This window comes from Acanthamoeba castellanii (assembly GCF_000313135.1).
Source record: "Acanthamoeba castellanii str. Neff unplaced genomic scaffold scf7180000084599, whole genome shotgun sequence".
Classification (NCBI taxonomy): Eukaryota; Discosea; order Longamoebia; family Acanthamoebidae; genus Acanthamoeba; species Acanthamoeba castellanii.
Window position 1 is genome coordinate 995,251 of NW_004457442.1, and position 19,460 is coordinate 1,014,710.

The 19,460-nt window shown below is 57.6% G+C and overlaps 6 protein-coding genes across 6 annotated transcripts in view; 4 read left to right on the forward strand and 2 right to left on the reverse strand.

Moving 5' to 3' along the window:
- ACA1_061650 (homoaconitase, mitochondrial precursor, putative) overlaps positions 1-1,292 on the reverse strand; it is a gene marked incomplete at both ends in the record, with an annotated part of 3,545 nt that extends 2,253 nt beyond the window's left edge. The window contains 7 exons of the mRNA XM_004339390.1: positions 44-68; positions 142-242; positions 329-620; positions 745-842; positions 907-1,012; positions 1,143-1,180; positions 1,220-1,292. Of these exons, the coding sequence (XP_004339438.1) occupies positions 44-68; positions 142-242; positions 329-620; positions 745-842; positions 907-1,012; positions 1,143-1,180; positions 1,220-1,292 (733 nt within the window). The remainder of the gene's footprint in view (positions 1-43; positions 69-141; positions 243-328; positions 621-744; positions 843-906; positions 1,013-1,142; positions 1,181-1,219) is intronic.
- Positions 1,293-1,533: 241 nt separating this feature from the next.
- ACA1_061660 (ribosomal L5P family Cterminus, putative) lies at positions 1,534-2,112 on the forward strand (the record flags this gene model as incomplete). Its single annotated transcript, XM_004339391.1, has 1 exon — positions 1,534-2,112. One exon carries the CDS (start codon positions 1,534-1,536, stop codon positions 2,110-2,112), a length of 579 nt encoding a protein of 192 aa, XP_004339439.1.
- Positions 2,113-2,439: 327 nt separating this feature from the next.
- On the reverse strand, positions 2,440-8,115 carry ACA1_061670 (patched family protein; the record flags this gene model as incomplete). Its single annotated transcript, XM_004339392.1, has 21 exons — positions 2,440-3,548; positions 3,647-3,774; positions 3,858-3,987; positions 4,112-4,275; positions 4,352-4,437; positions 4,541-4,596; positions 4,663-4,783; positions 4,902-5,040; positions 5,115-5,212; positions 5,355-5,764; positions 5,835-6,014; positions 6,110-6,223; positions 6,302-6,488; positions 6,579-6,656; positions 6,761-6,928; positions 7,035-7,099; positions 7,178-7,253; positions 7,352-7,481; positions 7,580-7,662; positions 7,769-7,908; positions 8,040-8,115. 21 exons carry the CDS (start codon positions 8,113-8,115, stop codon positions 2,440-2,442), a joined length of 3,738 nt encoding a protein of 1,245 aa, XP_004339440.1.
- A 1,098-nt stretch (positions 8,116-9,213) lies between these two features.
- ACA1_061680 (PH domain containing protein) lies at positions 9,214-15,464 on the forward strand (the record flags this gene model as incomplete). The annotated part of the gene is made up of 22 exons (XM_004339393.1): positions 9,214-9,616; positions 9,773-9,864; positions 9,966-10,013; positions 10,096-10,221; positions 10,466-10,502; positions 10,577-10,650; positions 10,872-10,940; positions 11,064-11,139; positions 11,238-11,286; positions 11,358-11,463; positions 11,595-11,717; positions 11,822-11,900; positions 12,011-12,100; positions 12,169-12,265; positions 12,343-12,423; positions 12,705-12,756; positions 12,880-12,979; positions 13,065-13,468; positions 13,565-14,319; positions 14,411-14,832; positions 14,918-15,041; positions 15,152-15,464. The coding sequence occupies 22 exons, from the start codon at positions 9,214-9,216 to the stop codon at positions 15,462-15,464; spliced, it is 3,720 nt and encodes a 1,239-aa protein (XP_004339441.1).
- Positions 15,465-15,554: 90 nt separating this feature from the next.
- Positions 15,555-16,738, forward strand: ACA1_061690 (3' exoribonuclease family, domain 1 domain containing protein; the record flags this gene model as incomplete). Its single annotated transcript, XM_004339394.1, has 6 exons — positions 15,555-15,660; positions 15,741-15,854; positions 15,959-16,059; positions 16,186-16,292; positions 16,338-16,416; positions 16,535-16,738. The coding sequence occupies 6 exons, from the start codon at positions 15,555-15,557 to the stop codon at positions 16,736-16,738; spliced, it is 711 nt and encodes a 236-aa protein (XP_004339442.1).
- A 217-nt stretch (positions 16,739-16,955) lies between these two features.
- On the forward strand, positions 16,956-19,151 carry ACA1_061700 (amine oxidase family protein; the record flags this gene model as incomplete). The annotated part of the gene is made up of 9 exons (XM_004339395.1): positions 16,956-17,146; positions 17,269-17,435; positions 17,502-17,597; positions 17,758-17,944; positions 18,116-18,199; positions 18,273-18,341; positions 18,436-18,572; positions 18,672-18,849; positions 18,944-19,151. 9 exons carry the CDS (start codon positions 16,956-16,958, stop codon positions 19,149-19,151), a joined length of 1,317 nt encoding a protein of 438 aa, XP_004339443.1.
- Positions 19,152-19,460: the final 309 nt, after the last annotated feature.

Below are 19,460 nucleotides of genomic sequence, written 5' to 3' on the forward strand. Positions count from 1 at the left end.
GTGGTCATGTTGGCGATGGTGAGCCGATCGTCGATGGTCAGACGGCCCACGCCTTCGCCCACGAATTCCTTCAGAAGCACAAAATTGAGTGTGGCGCGTCGTGTCGTAAGTTCAAAGGGGTGCGAGTGATCAGGGCCGTACCACAGCGTGGTTGAGCACTTCGTCCTTGTTGAAGAGACCGCAGAGGGTGATGATGATATCCTTGCCGGTCGCATACTCCGGCAGCTGGCCGCGGAGTTCAACTGTGATCACACACACACACACGACACACACACGACACACACACGACACACACGACACACCACACACACACACACACAACACACACCACACCACAACGATGAGCGTCGGCGTGTGTTGATTGATTGGGTGGTGGAGAGTGCGGTGCCTTTGGCGACGGGCGGGATTTGCCACCAGGTGGCGCCGGTGGCCCAGATGGCGGCCGCGTCGGTGCGCACGATCGGGGTGCCCAGGCAGCCCAGGCCGCCGTACATGTTCGAGTGGCTGTCCGACGCCACCACCATCGTGCCGGGGAACGCGTAGCCCTCCTCGCACATCACCTGATGCCCGATCCCGCGACCGGCCGGGTACGCGTCGATGCCGTACTTGTCCGCAAATTCCTGGCATTGTTGACGGACAGGGCGAAGACGGTCAGCTCTGACGCACACACCGCACACACCGCACACCGCACACACCGCACACGAGCGGGAGACGAAGAGCGGGGCGGTGAGTGGTGTGGCGCACCTGGATTTGCTTGTACTTGTTGAGGTTGGCATCGGACCGGTCCTGGATGTTGTGGTCCAGCGTGAAGACGGGCTGGCGAGGGTTGGCCACTCGCACCTCTGCCCATGCGCGCATGAGCGATGCGGGGAAAGACGGAAGGGAGGAAGGAAAGGGAGTACGTACCGCGATCCTTGACAGAGGCGGCGATGGACTTGAACTTCTTGATCACGGCCGACGTGTTGTCGTGGGTCATCACATGTCGCGGCCGGATCGTCACAAAGTCCAAACTCTGCACCTCTCGGCCTCCAGCATCCACCTTGCATTCATCAAATAAAATGAAGCGATTAATGAATGAAATGAATTCCCCATACGTTGGATGCATAACACAAGAGGAGGAAGCGTACAGCATATTTTTGTACAATCTTCTCGACGAGATTCTGTGGTCGCTGCCAGGCGGCTGCGGAAGTGTGGAAGTTGGAGGCCAGGCACCGAGTACCTCCGCGCACCGAGGCGGATGCGTGGACACTGCCGCAAATGGAGACAGCGGAGGAACCCAAAAATCGCTTCATCTCGCCCTGGACCGCAAATCGACGCCCCCCAAAATCCCCAATCAAATCTCGGTCGCTCCCGCCCACAAAGCCACGAAAAAACCGGGAACACGACACGAACGATTCATAGGGCCAATGAGGAATCAGAAAAGGGGTAAGAACATACCGCGAATACTCCGGGAGGGGGGCGTGAGAAAAAAATATAAAGGGCTGAACGGAGGATCAAAGGATCTTTCTCTTTCAATTAATCGAACAGCTGAAGATGTCGCAGACCAAGGCCGCCGCCGCTGCTACCCCTGCCGGAGCCGCCCCGACCAGGACCAAGAAGCAGAACCCGATGCGCAAGCTGAAGATCGACAAGCTGATCCTCAACATTTGCGTGGGTGAGAGCGGAGATCGTCTTACCCGTGCCGCCAAGGTGCTCGAGCAGCTCTGCGGTCAGACCCCCGTCCAGTCGAAGGCCCGCTTCACCATCCGTACCTTCTCGATCAAGCGTAACGAGAAGATCGCCGTTCACGTCACCATCCGTGGCGAGAAGGCCGCTGAGATCCTCGAGAAGGGCCTCAAGGTCAAGGAGTACGAGCTCAACGCCAGGAACTTCTCCGACACTGGCTCCTTCGGCTTCGGTATCGACGAGCACATCGATCTCGGCATCAAGTATGATCCCCAGATCGGTATCTACGGCATGGACTTCTTCGTCGTGCTTGCCCGCCCTGGTTTCCGCGTCGGTCGCCGCAGGCGTTGCCAGAACAGCGTCGGCACCAACCACCGCGTGTCCAAGGACGAGGCCATCAAATGGTTCGAGGACAAGTTCGAGGGTGTCGTGCTCCGCAAGAAGTAAGCAGCTGCGGCCGTTGTTCCACACTACCTCTCTCTCATACTGCTTCGTTGATCGCTGTCCCCTTAATTGTAAGATCAATGAAGTAAACAACGCAGGCCACTGCGCTTTTGGCTCCGGTGAATCCTCCGTCATTCGTTTCCAATTTGTTCAATCCCCCCCACCACTATAGAATGCCTCCACTCTCAAAATTGACGACTTCATCTCCCTTCACTCCCAGTGCGTATGAGCTTATCGTACACGCCAAACCAATTTCATTCCACAACATGTTCTATACAAATGGTAGAATTCATTCCGTCATTCTTCTCGATTCGTCCCCCGCTTCCATCATCACTTGCCGTCGCCGCCCCCGTTTCGCGATGAGGCTGAGGAAAGCCAGCTGCTCTCCCGCGACCACCTCCCGCTGTCCCTGCTGAACAGAAGTGGTGGGGGTGAGCATGAGCCGGCCGCCGTCGATCTCGAGAGCATCAATCCAAGGCGAGAGCGGTTGGGGGAGGAGGCGTACAGCACGGAGCCAGGAGGGACGGGCGAGGGCGAAGGGAAGGAGTCCAGGCCGTCCGTGGGCGCCAAGCCGCCACCGACACCGCTATCGGCGTTGGACGTAGAACCGCCAAAGAAGAGATCGCGCAGGCCGCTCGCCGTCCGCTTGTGCGCGCTCTCGCTCGTGAGCTTGGCCTTGAAGCTCGCGCTGGGGCTGCTGCCGCCGCCGCTGGTAACCACCACGTCGGCGGTCCGTCGCCGTTGTTCGGTGGCCGCGGGCGGCAGCGCGACGTTGCCGGATGACGTCAGCACTTGATACGTATCCGCCCTCTGCGAGCCGGCCACCTCGGCCATCACGAACAGCTGCTCGAGCGTCACCTCGTGCCCGCCGCCGGCCAGGCTGCGCGCGATGACCTCCACGCCGCCCGACGCCACCCGCGGCATCGACGATGATGATGGTGGCTCTGCTGCTGGCCTGCCATCGCTTCGTGTCGTCGGCCGCCTTCGTCCCACCTGGTTGTCGTCTTCCTCCGTCGCCTCTCGCTCCCTGTACTGGAAGCCGCCGCCGCCGTAGCTCCCCGGCTCGCTGCCAAAGTTGTCGTAGTTGCCGCTGTTGAGGTTGTCGCTGCGGTAGACCTCTTTGTCGGTGTCGTGGTAGAAGGAGCTCTCGTCGTCCGACGACCAGTAGTTGTCGCCGTCCTGCTCGCGCTCGCTGTGGCCCTGGTCCCACATCATGCCGCCCAGCACGCTCTTGTACTTGCGGTGGAACACGATGCGGGTGCGCCGCAGGCCCACCCACGAGAGGATGATGGGCAGCACGATGACCGAGAAGACGAACGAGAACGAGGTGGTCGACACGTAGAGGTAGGCGAACGAGCGGTTGATCGGCGACGACAGCGAGAACATGAGCACCATCATCCCCAAGAACTGCGCAAAGTATGCACAGCACAGCGATGTGCCTGGTGTGTGTGTGGTGTGTGGTGTGGTGTGGTGTGGTGTGGTGTGGTGTGTGAGGCCAGAAGGCGTGAGGATGCATTCAATCAGGCTGATGGCGTACCGATCTGGGTGACGACGTTCATGAGGCGCGAGGTGCGCGTTCCCTTGTCGCGCATCCAGAAGTAGGCGATCTGGAAGTGGAAGTCGAAGCTCACCATCGCCACCATGATGAGGCACGATATCGAATAGCTGTGAAGAGTTGTCGGATTGTTGGAACAATCAATCAGCGCGCCCAGCCAACAAACAAACACGAAACAATGGTTTGAGCGTACATGGATATGTTCATGGAGAGGAAGTGCATGATGATGCCGTAGATGAGCGACGCCACGCAGGCGGTGCCGAGCACGATCAGCGCGACCGACCTCGCGTCCAAGAACAAAAGGCTGAGCAAAAAGAAGAGGACTGGGTATCGCGACATACACCAACCATTAGCTTCGCATTCACTTAACAAGAAGAGCGAAGAGCGAAGAGCAAAGAGCGAGAAGAAGAAGAAGAAGAAGAAGACGGAGGAGTGAGCTGGGCTTACCCAGGTAGACGATGATCTTGGCGAGCCAGGCCTTGGTGAGGATCCACGGCTCATCGATGTAAATGAAATCGTCCGAGAAGATGATGGCCTGCCCCTCGCTGATCTTCTGAATGGCGCTGTCCGACTTGACCATATCCCGCAGATGATGCGCGTTCTCGAGAGCGCTGCAACGGTCGCGAAGGTGAGGGATGAGCAAACACAGCTGCGCCCGTAGTAGTAGTCTCTTCGAAGGGGTCGTACTGTTGTTTGTCGCTGGCGGGGAGCGGGGCCATGTTGAATGTGAACGCCGCCGCCTTCACCGTGCCGTTGTTGTGGAAGATGAGTGCCTGCATGCAGTAAGCGGGGGGGGGGTGGAGAGAGTGGCGAATGAGTCCCCCGATACACCAGTGGGCTCAAGGTTGTGGTCAATGGCATCGGAAGCACTCGTACCTTGGCATACTGGCCGCCCGAAGGGGAGTCCAGCCACAGGGCAATGTTGGTAGTATCTGCGCGGGTGCGGTGAGTTGATGGTTTGAAGTGTGGTGTGGTGTGTGTGTTGGGGGCAAACTTACTGGTGCCGTCCTGGGGCTGGTAGAAGTCGGTGATGTTTTGGCCCTTCGATACCAGGTACATGATGTAGTTGCTGTACCAATTGGCTATCGACCCCGGTCGTGCACACCCTGAATCCTCCACCTGCGCGCCGGCGCATGACGAAGAAGAATCGGTGAGTGGGCTTTTCTGTGTCGTGTTGTGTTGTGTCGTGTCGTGTCGTGTTGTGTCGTGTTGTGTCGTGTCGTGCCGTGGTGCACACCTTATGCAAGAATGAGTTGATGGTGGCCAGGGTCTTCTCATTGGTGTAGTCTGCGTGAGTGATGACCAACGACACGGGGGTTCCAGCCTTGGAGAAGAACTCATCCTGAACGCTATAGTACGCTGCCAGGTAGTTCTCGCTGGTATGATCGCGACACCCGCGGGTTAGGCGAGAGACCATCACACCCACACCGGCGAGTGGGGGGGGACGTACGAGGGCAAGTTGTCTTGGCGCGGGTGGGGACTCAAGGCGAACTGGGTGCTGCCGATCACGAAGATCGAGAGGCCCACGGTCAGGACAATCAACGAGATCTGATCACCAGGAGGCGCGTCAGCGAGTTCGTCCCACGCACACACGACAGACAAGAGGAACACACACACACACACACACACACGCACACACACACGCACACACACGCACACACACCACATAATTGCAAGGGGGGGGGCGTACGATTGCAATTTTGACGGGGAGCTTGGTCATGACGGGCGAGATGGCCTTGCGGAAGAGAACGTGGCAGAGCCTCTCGTAGGGCGGTGGCGGCGGGAGCGCGAGATCGCTCGCGACCTCGATGACGTCGCCGATCACCGGCGCAGAGCGGGTGAAGTGCTCCCGCTCCCTCTTGAGAAACAGCACGTCCGTCCGATTCTCCTGCACAGCGTGAGAGCGGTCAACGACGGCGACGACAGAAACGGGCGAGTGGGTTGGCTGTACCACGACGCGCAGGGCATCCAGGACCAGAGCCGGGAGGAACAGGAGGTTGATGGTGATGTAGAGGACCAACAGCCCGAAGCCGCACGTGGCGCTCATCGAAATCAGCCCAGCTATGGGCTCGTACTCGAAGCAGTACTCCGAAAGAATGCCTGGCATATTATTGTTATTGTATGATTTACTATTGGGCGCGCATCAGCGCCAAACGAAAGGGGCACGTACCGATGCCGAAGATGGGGATGCCGATCAGGTAGACTGCGGTGATGGAGGGCATGGCCTCGGCCAGCGTTTCGGTGACGAGGAGCCGGAACGTGGCCTGTTTGTCGATGGCCTGCACGCTGCCCTGGTTGACGTGGCCCTTTTGCAACTGCGGCTCCGGCTTCAACAGCTCCTTGTCGATCACTGCACCCGCCACGCCGTGGACACTTTAAGTAAGAGAGAGCTTTCCCTCTACGCGTGGCAGCAAGCACTCGAGTCAGCGAGTGAGTGACATGTACCCCGATCGTAGGTGTGGATGATGATGAAGAGGTGGTTGAGGCCGATGATGGCGACCAGGAAGATGGCATAGGTGTCGAACACGGTCTCGCTGAGGAACAGCACCGAGGCGGCCCCTAGGGTGAAAAAGCGGTCAGCATGTAAAAAGACTCCCACGCGCAGGGGGGGAACTGAGGTGCAGGCGCAGAAGGTACCTTGGGTGGAGGTGATGACAAATGCGACGGTCAAGGCGGCGATGATGCCAAGGTAGACCCGGGAGTGGTGGACGAACTCCATCGACAGGAAGGCCAGACCCAGAATGACCAACATGATGCAGACGCTAGCGCCCAAGTAGGGCCAGTCAGCGATCATGGACGAGTAGACCTCCTTGTTGTAGGACAGCTGAAATGCATCACCGCAGTCACCGCCACCATCACGAAAGAGTGTGAGCTGAGCGATCGCCACATCGCCTAAAAACTAAGTATCGCGTACGTTGATGTTGGGCGCGATCTCGGCGAACGTGTATCGCTTCAGCGCGTCGAGGAGAGCGTCTTCAAAGCTTTGCAGGACCTGAATGAAGAGTGGCGGCAGTGAGCCAATCATTCAAAGAGAACATGTGTGCCTGAATGGATGAAAAGTGAGAGAGAGAGAGAGAGAGAGAGAACAAGGCTCACCTCGACCCAATCGGGGTTGGTCGCGTGTCGTTGGGGCGAGCTGTCAAAGAAGTAGTGGACCTGCAGCGCCGCGACAGCAACGATCTTGCCGTTCACTCTGGTAATTCCACCAAAGATGTCCTCTATTCGCGTCCACGGGTTGAGAAAGAGGGACGCGGGATCGTTGATCTGCAGCGCAGGCAAGCAAGGGGCGTGCGTGTGTGCGTGTGCGTCAGTTCATCGCTTCAACAGCAAGTCCTTCAAGGATCGTGCTCGGGCGACGTGTGCTGCGTACCGCTGCGCCCACATTGTAGCTGGGCCGTTGAAACACCCCAGGACCGAGGCCCGCGGGCCAAAATGCTGCCAAGCGCGTTGTCGACATAGCACAGAGTGAGAGGTAGTACAGCGACTGACAGTTACAGTGGCGACCAAAGGTACCGAGTGGATTGAATTGGTAGCAGCCCGTCACGCCCAGAAGCGTGACGTTGACGCACAAGTCGGTGAAGCCGTAGTTCTTACCTGCGCAACGCACAAGACTTTGAAGATTAGTAAAACATACATTGTCGGGGCAGAGCAGAATACGACGACAAAAAACGTGCCTTGGACAGTGACTGTCAGCTCGGTGGTGATGTAGGTGTGTAGGCGCCAGAGGCTGGTGAGCATCCCGTGCTCCATGAGGTTTGGATCGTAGCCCGGATTCGCTGTGAGCATGATGCGCGCGGCGTCCATCGAACCAAAGAGCCTGCCAACGCCACACACACAAACGTACGGGTCAGCACCAGCGGCGACTGTCAGCGACACAAGAAGAAAGCAGATATAGAGTGCGCGTGCACGACGTACCGCTCGTATTTGTGCAGGTCAGCAAGTATCGGGGCATTGCCCGGGATCCACAGTGATTCCTTCGACACGTACTGTTGATTCTTCTGCACGGGGGAATGGGTCGTGAGGATTCGATCGATGCACATGCAAGAGAGCACAACGCAAGAGCAGCAGCAGCGCGTGTGCAGTCGCAACCGGGCCATCGCGTACCATGGTTCCCAATGTGCCCACGCCCACCAGCACGAGTGCCAGCAGCATGCAGGCAAAGGCGCGCCAATTCCACCACCAGAACCACCCACCTCCGTTGGGTTCGCCGTGGCGGAACGTCACTCCATCAGCCAAGACGCGGCCTTGCGTGCGTTAAGATGAATGTGGTGTTAGCCAGCGCCGGCAGGCACGGAATCGGGAGAGTAAAATCTCTTCTCCTCGAGCGACACGATTGTGAAAGAAAACAAAAAATAAATCAGAAGATTGAGTGTACCTTGCCAGTAATGTATCTTTCGCAGGAAGAAATGGCTGTGTACGAAAATCTCGGTAATGTTGTGCCGCACATCCATTGCTAGCCGCACGGGAGTGTTCGATTTTCTGAATGTTGAAACTCTTAGCAGGGCGGTATCGCCACGGGAGTATTCCACCTTCGCTTGATGCCTTATTCACTTGAATTGCCTGCGCCTCTTATGATCTCCCATGTACTACTCTACCATCAGCTCTGCCGGTTCTGTTTGGGTCGGAAAGAGAAATTCCCGCATACCACGCATTTTTGTGCCTCTTTAATTTTATAAATGAATCAAAAAAATAAAAATGCGTGTGCCACAAACCTAACAAACAGCTGGAGCTTGCCTCCAGTTTGGCCAGGGTTGTTACAAGAGCTACAAACACCTTCCAGACCAGCTGCTTTCTGATAGTTATTCTGATAGTTATCCCTTGGAGATGGAAAAGCTGATAAGGGCAGCAGCAAGGTGGTAGTGCAAAGGCAAAACCATGACTCCACTGATGTAGTGGTCTTATTTCCAAAAAGGGAACATGTACACATGTTTACACATGTTTTGCATGGCCCACACGCTGGCCTTCTTGCACTTCAGGGAATTGGGGTGGGTTTTCCCTTGCCGAATTTTAATCTCCTCTCGAATTTCCGCCAACATGAATATTGTTTTCACGGGCCATCAACCCCGCATTTCAGTCATCGATCGGCGGTCTCTGCCGGGCAAGGTTCGCCAAGAGCTTGCCTCCATGGAGAGGGGAGAGGAAAGAGTGCCGGCGAGAGCTCGTAGTGGCAGACCAAACCTCGATGATATGTTCGCCGGCGACCCCGCCTCCATCTCCAGCGATCGACTCGCCCCCCTGCTGCAGCCCGTCAAGCGCTGCCCTTTGCCCGTGGCTGTGGTACACTCCCCACCAGTGACAACCAAGAGCCATCTAGTGCTAACATTATTTCTGATTATTTGGACATTCGTTACCGCCAGGCTGGCACCGTGCACAGCGGGCAGCGGCAAGGCCACGACGAAACAGATGGCTCGGAGGCCGCGCCGCCCGAGGTGCCAGTCGTGGACACAACGCCCGAAGAGGCCGCTCGGAAAAGCGATAGCGAAGACAAAGCGAAGAGCGCAGGCCTGGCCGCCGCCGAAGCGGTTTCGGTGATCGACAGCCTCGCGCCCATGCGCGCCGCCGGCGACATCCTCCAGAACAGGCGGGGGGCGCGGCTGGACTCGCTCGACGAAGAAGGAGAAGGAGAGCAGAGCACAACCGAACATGACAGCGCCTCCTCTCGAGCCGGCGAAGAAGAAGGCGCGAGCGTGCCCAAGGAAGGAGTGGTCGTTGACGTGGCGGTGGAGTCGAAGGCTGACGAGGAGCCCAACAACAACGAGGAGGAGGAGGAAGTGCCGGTGGAGCAGTGGGCTCCCTCAGAGACAGGACCGCAGCCCGAGGGGGTACGGCAGCCGACAGTAGCCGCGGCGAGTAGAGCGGATGAGGCAAAGGCAGAGGCAGAGGAAGTGGAGGCAGATCCGCCACCGAGCGAGCTGCGGAAGAGCTCCGAGGGGAGAGAACGAAAGAAGAAAGGTACCGCCATGGCACCGTCGAGCCATTGAACATTGGCGGGAAGTGAGAGACACGCACACTCACCATCTCTTTTTACGCTTTCTCTCTTTCTCTCTCTTTCTCTCTCTTTCTCTCTCTTTCTCTCTCTTTCTCTCTTTCCCTCTTCTCCTACTACAGAAGAGAAAGCGAAGCAAATGCGGGTGCACATATCCAAGGAGATCTTGTCCAGCGAAATGAAATACGTGCACAACCTGGACTTCCTCATCAAGGTACACCCTCCGCTCTCCATGTTCGGTCTCGCTAGACCGTTCTGGCCACCCTCATCATGGCTAACGCGTGTGGGCACTTCATTGCTTACGTGGTCTCGTAGAACTTCAAGGAGTCGCTGACAAGCGAGAACGCGGCCTCGCCCGAGGAGGTACTCCTGCATGCACCGCGTGGCACATGTCGAGCTGAGCAAACCTAACCGTGGTCACTCGCCCTGGCACGCGCGCGTACAGGTGGACAGCATCTTCTCCAACATCACTCTCATTTGGAACTTCAACAAGACGCTGCTGGCGGAGCTCGAGAATCAATTCGCGATCGCGGAGGAGTCGCCGAACCTCGGCAAAGTTTTCCTCGACATGGTACCTCTCTTTTCGTTACGCCCAACCGGTGCCCGATATCACAGCGCTGACCATACTGTATGCACGCCACTAGGCGCCGTTCATGAAGATGTACACACAATATGGTACGACGCACCACCTGGCTTGTCGCATGAGGGAAGATGTTGGTGCCAACGTACGCTAACGATGGTTCATAATAATAGTAAACAACTACAACAGATCGCTTGCCACCATCGCCACTTGTAGGGCGCGCCGCCCGTTTCAGGCCTGGCTGCAGCAGGCCAACACCAAGTCCGGCAAAAGTGCGCCCCAAGCCCCCCCCCCGACCATCGACTCACGTGACTGACCCCCCGCCTCTTTGGATTTTGGCGCGTAGCCGGAGACCTGGCATCGTACCTCATTCAGCCCGTGCAGCGCCTTCCCAGGTGCGGCTGCGTGCGTGAGGTCATGGTGCGTGGCGGTGCAGTGATTCACAGAACACGATTTTGTGGTGAACGTGCAGATACATCCTGCTGCTACAGGATCTGATCCACAACACGCCCTGCACGCACACCGACTACAATACATTGCTCGCGGCTCTACAGAAGGCACGGTTTTTTCCATCACCTCCTCTATCCATCTTGATAGACTGAGTTTCTGAGGTCTCATATACCACCGCTCACTGTGGACAGGTGCGAGAGGTGACCAAGGACATCAACGAGATGCGTCGGTATGCCGAGAACCTGGAGAAAGTGTTCAAGGTACGCAAAGGCCTTAGCGCACAAGCGCCATCGACCCCTGTGGGCTTACGCTTATTGATTATTATTATTTTTATTTATTGATTTATTATTTATCATTGTTCACTGACGGTCTCGATGCCACAGGTGCAAACGAGGCTTACGGAAATGGCCGGGAGCGACGAGGTGCCCGAGGAGTTGGTGCAGCCATCCAGAATCTACGGTATGCACACCACACGCCCAACTAGCGAATCACCGCCACAACACTGTGCTGATCTTCATCAACCAACTTCTGCTATCTATCACATCGGTGTCCGACAGTGCGCGAAGGCGAGCTGATACGATGCGACCGAGGCCGGCGGCGGAAACAGTGCGTGCCCGCCCCGCCCCGTACCCGAATTCATTGCTGGACTACTCACTCGGCACGCTCTCGTCATGCAGGTACCTCTATCTGTTCAACGACATCCTGCTTTGTGTCGATCTGGAGGCCATCACGTTTTGGTACCCGTGGCGGATCGACGCCGTGGCCTCCCTCGTGGGCGCCAAGGTATCCGACTGCTCCGCAGGTTAGCTCACCACCTCCCCCCCTTTCGCTTTCGCTTTCGCTTTCTACCGCCCTTGGCCGTACCTATTCTCATACCGCGCCCACGCCTGGATACCTTAGATCCCGCGCTGCAGCCTTGCGCGTCGCCCTCCGTGCGTGAGGTCCACGCGTTCCAGGTCGTATTCCGAAGCGGCGAGGTGTTCACCTTCATCTGCCCCTCGCAGGAGGAGAAGGAGTCCTGGTTCATCTCCGTGCAGGTACTCCCCCTACCCCTCCCACCAGGCCTGGTAGCGCTCAACTCAGTTTTCCCTCATGCACCCAACTGACGCACACGCACACGAACGATGACGTATGGCTCCAGGAGCAAATCACGCACCTGGAGAAGACCCGTGCGACGAAGCAGGCGAGGCTGGAGCAACTGAGCAGCAGTAACAGCAGTGGTACAACTCGTGGGTGTGGGTGTGGGTGTGTGTGTGTGTGTGTGTGTGTGTGTGTGTGTGTGTGTGTGGTGTATCTTGCGTGTGTGTGCGCTCACTTTTCGTCTGTGCAGTGTCTGTAGCACCCGGCAGCCCCCACGTGCTCAGAGAAGAGGACTTTGAGATGATCGGAGGTAGGAACAACATCAGCCAAATCGCCGGGCGTGCGTGGTTTCTTCTTCCCTCTGACTCGCTCGCTCTCGCTCTCGCTGCGTGTCGTTCGTGTCCGCAGGAAAAACGGCCCCGCGGCGCAGCACGCGGCTGACCCTATTGAAGGAGGGCTATCTGACAAAGCAGGGCGGCTTCTTCCCCAGCTGGAAGCGGAGATGGTACGCGTGCGGAGGCGGGGGTGCCCACCATGGCATGAGCGATGCGTGACCGTGTCTTCCGCCCCCCCCCCAACCAGGTTCATTCTCAGGAGGAACAGGCTGGCGTACTACGAAAGTCGTGAGAATTCACTCCCGCTCGGCTTCATTGATCTGCGACGGTACGGGCACGCGCGCATTTATTCTTTTTACTTTGTTCTTTTGTGATTTATTTAATATAAAAATTTAAAAATCATAACCATATTTATTTGCGTGCAGGTTTCGAGTACACCGGATTGAAACGTACAGTCATGCGTTTGAACTGCGACCAGAGCTGGCGAGTGAGGTAAAAAAGCATCACCGCCTACACGGGCGCCCGTGGGCTAGTCAATGCAAAGCGAGCAGCGAGAAACTGACACCGAGTTGCTGTTGTCGCGCCATGTGTATGACAGAGGACCTACAGGATGGCTGCCGACACGGCCCAGGACTGCGACGAATGGATGGCAGTCCTCAAGGTGCGTCTCTTTATTTTTTATCTTTTATTCTTATTACTATTATTATTTATTCTTTTTTTGTTGGTCGGCGCGACCGTTTCGATCGACTGTTGTTGACCCGGCTCTCCCCCTCTTTCTGGTCAGATGGCGACGGCAATGGTGGCCCGATCCTCGTCGGGTACGCCCGCGAGGACCACCTCCGACGATACGCTGACCGCCTCCGGCCGATTCACCCCGTTGCGAGGTGCCCTCCCCTCCCCCTCCCCCCGTTGTGTGCCTGCCCGCCTCTTAGTGCTCACCCATTGGGGGGGGGTCTGGTGTGTCTGCAGTGCCGCTCTCGTTTCAGTTTTTCTCGCCGTTCCGGGACGACGAGAAGTCGCGGGCCGATTTCGCCGACGAGGACAGCAGCGACTACAGCGACATCGAGGCCGACGACGAGGAGAACGAAGGCGAAGCGGAGGTGGGCGTGGATGGCGGAGGGAAGAAGAAGAAGAAGGTGTCGGAGCGACGGGAGAAGGCCAAGGAGAAGGCGGGAGAGGAGGAGGAGGAGGGCGAGGAGGGCGAGGAGGGCGAGTGGACGTGCCCGCGCTGCACGTTCGTCAACAGACCGTCGTTCCTGGTATGCGACGTATGCAATGAGATCAGGGACTTCCGCGAGCAGAGCAAGAGGTTCAGCCAGCGTGACGACGACGGCGAAGAAGAAGACGGAGCGGGCACGGCCAACGACATACGGGTCGCTGCGCCCACGCAAAAACAACAACAACAACAACAACAACAACAACAACAACAACAACAACAACAACAACAACAACAACAACAACCGAAGCAGAAGGGCTTCGACGGCCAAGGCGGCGACCAGTGGCTCATCCGATTCGACGATGTACACAAGGAGCCGGAGAAGCTGCCGAAGACGAGTACCGAGAGCGGAGCCAGCGCGACTACGAACAATTTTGATTCGGCGCCTCAGCAGACGGACCTTGGGGACCCCAAGGCGGACGCAGGCGCCGGTGGCGGCGGTTCGTCGTCGCCAGGCACCGGGCCTCGACGCAGCGGCAGCGGGCGGGGGCTGGAGGCCCGGAACCTGCTGTCGGTCGACACAAACGCGGACTTCAACCTCCGACGGCGGACCAGCATCGCCGACGACGACCAGGCCGAGCTCGCGCCCCCTCTGGAGGGCGACGTCAGCTCGCGGCAGCAGGCCGCGACTGCGACCGCGACCACCGTTGCTGCTGCGGCCACGGCGGCTGCAGGGCCAGCGCCGGCAGACAGCGCGGCCGTCGGCGGTGATGTGGGCCATCACCAGGAGAAGCCGGAGGACTTCAGCAATTTTGCGGAGCAGCTCTCGGGCAAGCGGATCAACCCGATGATGGCGCAGTCCCTACTGTTCGACAGGGGCCAGCAGCGGTCGCGTCGGGGGAAGAAGGCGCCCTCGGAGGGCCACACGGCTGACGGCGACGACAAGGCCAAGACGCTCGACTCGGCCCTGCTCATGCGCCTGCGCAGCGCCACGGCCTCGGGGGCGTTGGCGAGCTCCAAGTCGCACTCGCTGAAGGAGCCCTGGCGCGCCCGCCAATCTCCAGCCTCGTACGGCTACACGCACACGCACACGCACGCACACGCACGCACACGCACACGCACCAACGCACGACACACACGCACTGACTTGAGCCAACAGAAGCGCCGAGCAGCCGAGATTGTGCGCCAAGCCGGCGGAGGCGCTGGTGCACGTGTGGTCCAATCAGAAAACGGTGTCGAGCGGCGAGGTGACGTTCTTCAACCCTGCGGTCGGCGGCGATTCCGGGTTCCTGGGGTTCGTGGCTCGGCCCTACTGGTTCGAGGCCCAACTGGGCCAAACGATCACGAGACACGAGCTGCGCGAGGCCGAGCAGGCCAGGGGCACCACCTGCCCGGTCTGGACCTACACCGATCTCGCCCCGATCTCACCTCCTCCGCCATCTGACACGGCCGCCACGACCACACCACCACAACGCGACGTCGTCAACGCCTCTCCCTCTTCTTCTCCTTCGGCTTCGGCCTCGCCTTCCACGCCGTTACTCGTGCGACCGGCCAGCTATCGACTTTTGTGGAAAGACACCGGTACATGCACACCAGGCGCTGCTTCCCCAGTGATGTCTGTCTGTGGCCCCTCAACTCACCCACGTTGGTCATGCTACGGCACCAGGCCTGAATTCCCGAGCGCGGTGCTCGATCTGGCGGCCACTGCCACCGTCCGATGACTACGTGGCCGTTGGGTTCCTCGTCGCCGACGCCTACAAGCCTCCCGACCCAGAGCGCACCAATCTCAGGTACACACACGAACATACTTTTCTTATATTTATGTAACATGACTATCTCGTAGATATTTTTCTATCCATACGGATATTAACATATCAGCACAATGAAGGTGTGTCCATAGGAGTCTGCTTCAAGAGGCGCGCGTCAACCCGCAGCCGGTGTGGACCAACCGGGACTCGAGCAGCCACTACAAGCTCAGCATCTGGCAGGTGGCCGCCCTCGACGCGAGCTCTGGCGGCGATGGCGCGCCAGACCGTGATTATGGGGAAGATCGATTCTTCGTGGCCGTGTCGGGGCACGATCCGCCCACGACGCCCGTCTACGTCATTCGGCCCGGCGTCGTCCTTCCCTGGCGGCCAACACCTTCAACCGCGGACGACGAACGTGACGGGAGCGGCCGCGTCGAGGACTCACCACCAAAACAAAACGACTAAGAAATAAACGCGAAACAATGTGAGAAAAAAAGGGAGAAAAACAAGAAATGTCGTAAAATCGGTAAAAATTGAGAGATCGATCGAGACGAGATGGAGGTGAAGAGGAGCGGAGGAAGGACCAACAATCAGTTGCGCGCCGTGACATCGGAGCTGGGACTTCTTAACAAGCCCGATGGATCCGCCAAATACACAGCCGGTAGTCGAATCGCCTCAAATTTACTAAATCTCAAAATTGAATTGCTAATCAACCATTAATCCACCACTTCATCGAGGCAGGCAAGAGCGCTGTGGTGGTTGCCGTTTACGGACCGATTGAAGTGAAGCACAGGGACGAGATCCTGGACCGTGCCACCATCAAGGTCCACTGGAGCCCCTCCAGCGGCACCGGCGGTACCTTTTCGCTCTCTTCCACCACCCCTGACAGTCAGCCCCTACACGTCCATGAGACGCGAGGCTCATGATGGGGTTTGTTGCGTCTGTGGATCTTTGTGCAGGTCCTGAAGAAAGGGAGAAGGAGATGATCGTGGCCAACGTGGTGCAAAACGCCATCATCGCCACCCTCCACCCTCGCACCCTCATAGAGATCGTCGTCCAAGTGCTGCACAACGATGGATGCGTATATGCGCTTCTATTGCCCCCCCCCTCTATTGTACACACTTTCCTACAGTCCTGCTTCTCACACACATGTCTGCTCCACACCATGTGCGCGTTCTTCTTCCAGATGCTCGCTGCGGCCATCAACGCTACGTGCTTGGCGCTTGTTGACGCTGGCATTCCACTCAAGTACCGACCTGCTCACCCCACTCTCGACTTTGCCTTGGAGCTCCTGTGCTTAACTCAGTTCACCCGCCCGCCCGCCCGCCCGCAATGCAGGTCGTGGATCGCTTCAGTGACCTGCGCTATCGCCCAGAACGGCGTGTTTGTGCTCGACCCCGACCTGGCCGAGGAATCGGTAGAGCTCTCTCTCCTCCAACACTCGCCTCACTTGCCATCTCTCAGGTGTCGCTCTCTCACATCATCGGTGCGTCATCTTGTTTTGTTTTGTTTTGTTTTGTTGTGTGCGGAGCCAGGCGGCGCGAGCGGTCCTGTTGTTTGCGTTCAACAACCAGAACGACGGGGTGGTGGCGAGTCACAGCGTCGGGGTGCTGCGAAAGAGCGAGGGCGAGGGCGAGGAGTTTTACCTCACGTGTCTCGCCGCCGCCCGTCAGTCCGCCTTCACCCTCTTCTCCTACTACGCCGAAGCCAACAAGGCCCTCTACCAACACCTCCTCTGACCTCTCTTTTGCATAAAAGAATACAAAAATACAAAAACAGAATAACAAAATATTCAACTGAAGGCTGATTGGTGCGGAGTTCAGAGCGGATAAATGCGACAAATGATGAAAAGGCCTCAGAAGTTGCCGGCGATAGAGTACAACGAGAGTGTTGGTGGTGCACGACCGCGAAGTGCGGTGCGATACAGGAGAGAAGGTGCGAGAAGGTGAGATGAAGATGGACGGAAAGAGGGACGTGGAGGACGGCGGGGCCAAACCAGCAGCAAAGTCCCTGGAGGACGAGCTGGGCCTCGACAGCCTCACGGAACGGGTGGGCACGCAACAACGGCTGCTCGGCCGCCTGCGGCAACTCTTTGCAGAGGGGCAGTACCGCGACATGGACCTCGAACCACCACCCGAAGACGCCTGGTACCTGTTAATATTTTAATATTTAGTTCTTTGTGTTATTTAAGGTGACATTTATTTACTTTGCGGGTTACAACACATTTATTTATACATTTATTTATGTATTTTATTTCTTTGTGCACCAGGTACAACACGTGGCTGTATCGCGAGTTCGTGTGGAAGCGACCACGGTGGCTGGCGGTGCTGCTGCCCATCGTGGTGGTCTGGGTGTCGTGGACCACCGCCATGACCGCCCTCGACGAGTTCCACCTGTTCGAAGACAAGTACTTCATGACCATCACCATGCTCTTCGGTGCGTGGCCACCTTCAACTGTTCTCGTCGTTGCTCCCTCTCACCATTGACCCATCCACTAAACAGCGAGCATGGTGGCCGGCGCGACGTCGGAGGGCGCGTCGGCGGTGGCCTTCCCCGTGATGACCCTCTTCTTCAAAATCAAACCCTCCGTGGCGCGAGGTGCGCAACCAGCTCATGACTCATTCACACACACACACCACACACCACACACACACACGTCACACACACACATACACACACGTCACACTCATTCACACACACACATACACACACACATCTTTGGGCTCTTGGTCTAACCTGTTCGTTCCGGTTTGTCTAGACATGTCGCTGATGACGCAGAGCGTGGGCATGAACTGCGCGGCGTTCACAATTTTGTATCAAAAGATCCGGATCGAGCCCAACGCGCTCCTCTTCTCGTCGTGCGGCGGCGCGTTTGGCGTGGTCGTCGGCCTCCAGTGGGTTGCGCCCAACCTGCCTCCCTCCGAGTCCAAACTCATCTTTGTCAGGTGCGCTCCCGTGCGTGCCGTGTGCGCTGGGTGTCGCATTGCCTCACTCACTCACTCACTCACTCACTCACTCACTCACTCACTCACTCACTCACTCACTCACTCACTCACTCACTCACTCACTCATCACACTACGCACACCAAACACACGCCCCATACTCCTTCTGATAGTATCTGGCTGGGCTTTGCGGCGGCGCTGTTCTGCCTCAACCTTATCAAGGACAGGGAGGTCCACTTGGTCATCCAGAACTTCAAGTACGCATCTATTCTGGTAGAAGAGCGAGAGTTGTTGAAGAGTCAACTCACGGGGTAACTGGCGCCTTTGCAGTAACTGGCGCGCGGGTGTGCTGATGTTCTTCGGCTTCATCGGTGGCGTGCTGACTGCCATATTCGGAAGGTGCATACACAACATCCACATTTCATGAAGTGCACTTGAATGATGCGAGTGAATGTGTGACTCACGTCGTCGTCGTCGTTGATGCGATCGCCAGTGGTCTGGACATCTGCACGTTCAGCGTGTTGACCCTTCTGTTCCGAGTCTCGGAAAAGACCGCAACGCCCACCACTGTGGTGCTGCAGGCGTGGAACTGCACCGTCGGCATGCTCGCCAAATTCATTCTCATGGACGGTACGCACGACACACCGCACGCACCACCGCACACGTGTGCGCACACACGCAGGCATCACCGCACACGGGTGCATTGACACCACAGCATTCGGGCTGCAGGCATGGAGCAGGAGGCTGTGGACTACTTTTGGGTGAGCGCATCGATTGTGTCGATTGGCGCGCCCATCGGGTCCTTCCTCAGTTCGTTCGTTCACCGCATCATCCTCGGCATCTTCCTCTACGTGGCCGACGTCGTCCAATTCGTGGCCGCCCTCATCATCATCCCCCTCAACAAACCGTACACTCTTCCCCCACCACAACACAACACGACACACGACGACACACACCACCGCACACGCACGGCTAATGTGCACTGTTTTGATTGGCAACAGATTGGTGATCCTGGTGCTGGGCATCTTGACGCTGTCGTTCGGCGTGTTCTTCGGGATGACCAAGATGGGCGACGTGCTCATGCGCTACGAGAAGAAGCACTACGGCCGCGACCAGGCGTCCAACATGGACGACTCCGGAGAGTACCAGAGCGAGGAGGAGAAGACCAAGATCCTCAAGGTGCAGCCTCTCTACAGCCAGTCAGGCTGACATGTGTGCCAGCCCTTCCACTTTGTAGAATTATTTATACGGTCATCATCATCAACACCTGCACTACTCTTTTTTCGTTCACTGAGGGCGTATCTGGCCCTCATCCCTCCAACGTTGCGCTGAGCTATCGTCGCCTCCTGTTGATGATGATGATGGGGTGAGTGATCCTGGCCGAGGCTGTCTCGCATGACCAACGCTGACGTCACCTCCAGTTGGGGCAATAAACGTTCTTGCCCAAGCTTGTTGTCCTCAGTTTCATTGCTGTGTCCACACTCTGCCCAAGGTACCGCGTTCATCATCTTGCACCTG